Source organism: Tupaia chinensis, unplaced genomic scaffold, assembly GCF_000334495.1.
Source record: "Tupaia chinensis unplaced genomic scaffold, TupChi_1.0 Scaffold146650_1, whole genome shotgun sequence".
Taxonomy (NCBI): Eukaryota; Metazoa; Chordata; class Mammalia; order Scandentia; family Tupaiidae; genus Tupaia; species Tupaia belangeri.
Genome location: NW_006206507.1, coordinates 1,414,324 through 1,421,078, shown reverse-complemented (window position 1 = coordinate 1,421,078; position 6,755 = coordinate 1,414,324). Strand labels below are relative to the sequence as shown.

Sequence of the window (6,755 nt, the reverse complement as noted above, 5' to 3'; positions counted from 1 at the left end):
TAGACTTCATCTCTAGCAGTTCCATTTGAGTCTTTTGTAAAGTGTGTAATTCCTCTTTTAGATCTTGCAAGAATTTCTTCATCTCCTGGAACTCGACAACTTCTTTCTCCTTTCTCTTTAGCAGTTCATTATCTCTCTTCTCTTCCATCTCTAGTAGCTTCAACATTATGAGTGCTCTAAATTCCTTATCAGACATTTCCATAATTTTCACTGAATTGCTTGTGGATGAAGAAAAGTTACTCTTTTCCCTTGGAGGAGAGGTATTTTCTTGTTTTCCCATATTTCTCTTGATCCAGCAGTGATTTCTTGTCATCTGATGGATGGTGTGTTTCTTTCAAATTCTTGAAGTTCAGCCTGAATGTTCAGGAGCAAGCAGACAGAGATGATGTAGAATCTCTTTGCCGTTCTGTTGTGATCACTGGTGCAGCATATTCAGTAGGTATTGGGGAATATTTTAACCCTATTAGTATTTGGATGTTTAGCTACAGTGCTCTTAGATCCGTCTAAAAGCACTTTGAATGGATTTTGGAGGGTGGAGAGACAAGAAAAAGGAAAACGAAAAAGAGAGAGAGAAATAACAACAAAGAGAGGGGAAAAAAAGAGAAAAAATTTAAAAATTGTAATTACTGTTCTTTAAAAAAAAAATCACAAAATAGAGAACCACGCAGCACGCAAGCACGCCACGCAAATTATCTAGTTGGCTGGAGCCATGTGGAACCTTTTTCTGAAGGCCCAGCCTCTTCTGCCTGGGTGGGAGGACCAGAGCAATAATTAACAAGATAAAAGGTGGAGCTGAGAGCCAGAGAAAAACTGTGCCTTTTAAAAAAAGTGTAAAAAGGAAAAATTACAAAAGAAAAGGGAAGACAGAAGCAGGGAGAGACAGGAACCGAGACACAGAAACAGAGATAGAAGGCTGGGGGTGCGGGTGGGGGGGCTCCCTACTGCTAGCTCGTTTGCTGGAGGCTGAATTATCAGTAGAAAATCTTCATTCCCTGAAATATCTAGTTTGCTGGAGCCATGTCTGGATACCTCATTATTAACTCTTTATTATTTCTAGTCAACAGTGTCAAGATTATGGAATAAAAATAATTTACAATTTTTGTATCTAGAAGTTAATTGCACTTTAATGATGAAAGTACAAGCAGCCAATGGAATCTGTGCTCACCTCAATGACCCAGATCCCTCTGGACAGCTTCTATTTCGTTCCTCAGAAATACTGTGGAATTTGTTGGAAAAATCTTCGAAAGAAGAAATCATACAGCAGCTTAGTAACTTGGAATGTTTGCTGTAAGTATATGTGGGTAGGAACAGTTTTTTTAACCTTAAAATGATAACAGTGACATAACTAATATAATTGTTTGAATCTTGTTTGATTAGGCTTTTTATTTATATATAATGCCTATGTTTCTTTTTTTATGGCATGGTATTAGTGAATCTGCACAATAGCAAACCATGCTTTTCTATGTGAAAGGTCCTTAAAGGGGCCAGCAGGTAGCATAGTAGTTAAGGCACTGGACTCCTACATGGCTGACAATGGTTTGAGTCCCAGACTTGGCAGCTTGAAAATCTCGCCAGGCATGTGTGTGTGCATGCTCAGATTCCCAGGAGGATAATGGAGAAGAAGGGACTGGGGAGTGGCCTTCTCCCCAGGAGCGTGATTTCTCACTTTCCCTTTCACTTTCTCCTCTCTCGTGATTGTGCAGCATCCCCTATGACAAAAAACTTTTTTTTAAAAAAAAGCATAAAAAGTAGTTTGCTAAAACTAAGTTATGGGACCAGCAGTTAGCGTAATGGTTATGTCGGTGAACTCCTATGTAGCCAACCATGGTTCGAGTTCCGGACCCAGGGGCTTAAACTCATGCCAGGCGTGTGTGCGTGCGTGCCCAAGATCCTGAGAGAATGGAGGAGAAGGGATTGCGGTGTGGTCCTCCCCCCAGGGGATGATTTCTCGCTTTCTGTCTCTCTGGCAAGCACACGCGCCCTATAGCAAAAAAAAAATCTCAAAAAAAGAAAGAAAGGAAAGGAGACATTACAACCAGTACCGCAGAAATTCAGAAGTCTATAAAAGACTATTAAAAGCAACTAACTATATGCAAACAAGTTGGAAAATTTAGAGGGTATTAATAAATTCCTGGTCACATACAATCTGCCTAGATTGAACCAGAATGAAAACAGAAGTCCAAGCAGACCAATAACAAGTAATGAGATTGAATCAGTAATAATATTTCAATTGGGGCCAGCAGGTGGCATGGTGGTTGGGGGCGCTGGACTCCTACATGGCCAACCATGATTTGAGTTCCGGACCTAGCGGCTCTTTCTCACTTACTCTCTCTCTCTCTTTTGATTTCTCTCTGTCCCTCTCTGGTCAAATTAAAATAAGAAGTACATAAATAAAAAGTTAAAAAGAAAGGGAAAAAATATTCAGTAAAAAAAAACCCAGGTCTGGATGGCTTCACTGCTGAATTTTACAAATATTTTTAAGCACTAATACCAGTCCTCAAACTACTCTAAAATATCCTAATGCAAACAATTCTCCCCAACTTATTTTATGTACCCACCATTATCCTGATACCAAAAGCAATGATATGACCAAATAAAGACCAGTGTCAACGCCCCTGATGAATATAGATGTAAATATCTTCAACAAAATACTAGGAAACACAGAAAAATTTTGCATGCAGAGAGCATTTTATACAGGGAGAACAGAAGTGAAAATAGAATTTAACAGAATAAAAACACATAAATTAAGTATGGCAAGAGCAGAATAAACAGGGTAAAATGGTGAGAGATGAGGCTAACAACATTAGCAAGAATCATAACATGAAAAATCTGATAGGGGCCAGCAGGTGGTGTGGTAGTTAAGGGCATTGGACTCCTACATGTCTGACTATGGTTTGAGTCCCAGAATGGGTGGCTTGCTTTCTCACTTTCCCTCTCTCTGTCTCTGTCTCTGTCTCTGTCTCTGTCTCTGTGTGTGTGTGTGTGTGTGTGTATCCCTCTCTGGTCAAATTTAAATAAATAAATACATAAATAAAGTTAGATAATTCTTTAAAAGAGAAAAAGAGAAAAGTCTGATAAACCTTATTAAAGAGGAAGAACCATATCCTAAGAACAAAGAAAAAACTCAAATTGATTTTATAAAGGGAAATGACATTGATTAGTGGATTCTTATTTAGGACATAGTGAATTAAAAGCCGATTCAGAAGTGTAGAAAAAATCAGAAACTGCACTAGGGGCTAAGATTTCAACATATGAATTTTGGAGAGTTACAAACATTCAATCCATAACGATTTGGTTTTTAAAATATGATTTTACTTTCTAGGACTCTGAAGGAAGTATTTAAAAATCTGTTTATGAGAGGTTTCAGTCATTATGATCGTCAGCTTAGAAATGATATTTTAGTGATCACTACAATTATAGCTCAAAACCCTGGCGCACCAATGATTGTAAGTATAGATGAAACTGCATTGATTTTAACTGTGGAAGTGGTATGGGGAAAGAGAATCCTAAATTATGTTGTAATATTTATGGAATTTGTTATAATGCTGAACTGTATTGTAAAATCATGATTGTCACCAATATACTTAGGCCATCAGGAAAGGCACGACACATTTTGGCACAGAAAGACATAGCAAAATACATAAAGACTTTTCAGATGACCTAATATTAGTCGCTCTGTCAATTCTTCTTTGCACTTCTCTGGAAATCTGGGATCCTCATATTTACCATGAATGACACATTTTTTTCTTTCCTCATAATATAAATTTCCATCTGACATCATTTCTCTTTCACTAGAAGAACTTCCTTTACCACTAGTTGTGGTGCAGATATGTTGGCTGCTGGTGACAAATTTTCTTTTTTTTTTTATTTGAAGGAAATAAATTTAATTCACCTTAATTCTTGAAGTCTGTACTCACCAAATATAGAATTCTGGATTTTTTTTTCACACTTTAAAAGTGATGTTCCACTGTCTTCTGGCCTCCATCGTTTCTGATGAGAAATATTTGCTTCAGATCATTGTTCTGTTATGTGTAATGCATCATTTTTCTCTTAGTATATTTAAGATTTTTCACACTATCTTTGGTTTTTACTGTGATCTGCCAACATGTGATCTTTTTATTTATCCAGGTTGCAGCTGATGAAGTTTAAACCACTTTTGGAGAATGTTTGGCCACTACTTCTTTGAAGATTTTTTTATTTAGCCCCATTCTCTCTTCTTCTGAACTTCAATTACTTGTATATTTGACTTTTTGTTTGGTTTTGGTTTTGGCTTTGGTATTTTTTTAGAGAGGTTTTTGCAATAGGGCATGTGTGCTTGCTGGAGAAACAGAGAGACAGAAACTGAGAAATCACCCACAAGGGGGGTGGCCACACCACAATACCTTCTTCCCTATTCTCCTCTTGGGATTTTGGGCATGCACTGAGCATGAGTTTTAAGCTGCTGGGTCCAGGACTCAAATCGCAGTCAACTACATGGAGCCCAGCGATAGTCAACAACATGGAGCCCAGCGATGTAACCATTACACCATCTGCTGGTCCCTTTCATGTTTTTTATGAGAGATTTTTGCAATAGGGCATGTGTGCTCCCTGGAGAGACAGACAGAAAGTGAGAAATCACCGCCCCCCCCACCCCCGGGCCATGCCACAATCCCTTCTCCTCCATTCTCCTCAGATTTTGGGCATGCACACACATGTGCCCTGTGTGAGTTTCAAGCCTGTGGATCTGGAACTTGAACCACAGTTGACTATGTGGGAGTTCAGCAATATAACCGTTATGCCATCTGCTGGTCCCAAGTTTGACTTTCTGATACTGTCAAAAAGATTTATGAGCTTTTGTTAACCTTTTAAATTCCTTTTTGTCTATATCCTTTAGATCATTTCTATTAGTTATGAGTATTTAAAAATCTGTTTATGAGAGGTTTCAGTCATTATGATCGTCAGCTTAGAAATGATATTTTAGTGATCACTACAATTATAGCTCAAAACCCTGGCGCACCAATGATTGTAAGTATAGATGAAACTGCATTGATTTTAACTGTGGAAGTGGTATGGGGAAAGAGAATCCTAAATTATGTTGTAATATTTATGGAATTTGTTATAATGCTGAACTGTATTGTAAAATCATGATTGTCACCAATATACTTAGGCCATCAGGAAAGGCACGACACATTTTGGCACAGAAAGACATAGCAAAATACATAAAGACTTTTCAGATGACCTAATATTAGTCGCTCTGTCAATTCTTCTTTGCACTTCTCTGGAAATCTGGGATCCTCATATTTACCATGAATGACACATTTTTTTCTTTCCTCATAATATAAATTTCCATCTGACATCATTTCTCTTTCACTAGAAGAACTTCCTTTACCACTAGTTGTGGTGCAGATATGTTGGCTGCTGGTGACAAATTTTCTTTTTTTTTTTATTTGAAGGAAATAAATTTAATTCACCTTAATTCTTGAAGTCTGTACTCACCAAATATAGAATTCTGGATTTTTTTTTCACACTTTAAAAGTGATGTTCCACTGTCTTCTGGCCTCCATCGTTTCTGATGAGAAATATTTGCTTCAGATCATTGTTCTGTTATGTGTAATGCATCATTTTTCTCTTAGTATATTTAAGATTTTTCACACTATCTTTGGTTTTTACTGTGATCTGCCAACATGTGATCTTTTTATTTATCCAGGTTGCAGCTGATGAAGTTTAAACCACTTTTGGAGAATGTTTGGCCACTACTTCTTTGAAGATTTTTTTATTTAGCCCCATTCTCTCTTCTTCTGAACTTCAATTACTTGTATATTTGACTTTTTGTTTGGTTTTGGTTTTGGCTTTGGTATTTTTTTAGAGAGGTTTTTGCAATAGGGCATGTGTGCTTGCTGGAGAAACAGAGAGACAGAAACTGAGAAATCACCCACAAGGGGGGTGGCCACACCACAATACCTTCTTCCCTATTCTCCTCTTGGGATTTTGGGCATGCACTGAGCATGAGTTTTAAGCTGCTGGGTCCAGGACTCAAATCGCAGTCAACTACATGGAGCCCAGCGATGTAACCATTACACCATCTGCTGGTCCCTTTCATGTTTTTTATGAGAGATTTTTGCAATAGGGCATGTGTGCTCCCTGGAGAGACAGACAGAAAGTGAGAAATCACCGCCCCCCCCACCCCCGGGCCATGCCACAATCCCTTCTCCTCCATTCTCTTCTCAGATTTTGGGCATGCACACACATGTGCCCTGTGTGAGTTTCAAGCCTGTGGATCTGGAACTTGAACCACAGTTGACTATGTGGGAGTTCAGCAATATAACCGTTATGCCATCTGCTGGTCCCAAGTTTGACTTTCTGATATTGTCAAAAAGATTTATGAGCTTTTGTTAACCTTTTAAATTCCTTTTTGTCTATATCCTTTAGATCATTTCTATTAGTTATGTTTAAGTTTGCTTTGTTTTCATGTCCACTCTATTAATCCCACCTAGAATATTTTTATTTCTGATATTACAGTTTTCAGTTTTAGAACTTCCTTTTGGTTCCTTTTTATAGTTTGCATTTCTCTATTGAAAGTTACTATCTTGGGACCAGCAGTTAACGTAATGGCTATGTCGCTGGACTCCCATGTAGTCTACCACAGTTCGTGTCCCAGACCCGGTGGCTTAAAACTCATGCCAGGCGCATGTGCCCGCATGCCCAAGATCCTGAGAGGAGAATGGAGGAGAAGGGATTGTGGCATGGCCATCCCCCCTGGGGGGTGATTTCTTGCT

The 6,755-nt window shown here is 38.4% G+C and overlaps 1 protein-coding gene across 1 annotated transcript in view; it reads left to right on the top strand.

Moving 5' to 3' along the window:
* The window catches only part of CFAP69 (cilia and flagella associated protein 69), an 87,061-nt gene that overhangs the window by 41,473 nt on the left and 38,833 nt on the right, over nt 1-6,755 (top strand). The window contains exons 8-9 of the mRNA XM_006168998.3: nt 1,110-1,287; nt 3,323-3,446. Coding sequence (XP_006169060.1) covers nt 1,110-1,287; nt 3,323-3,446 — 302 coding nt within the window. The remainder of the gene's footprint in view (nt 1-1,109; nt 1,288-3,322; nt 3,447-6,755) is intronic.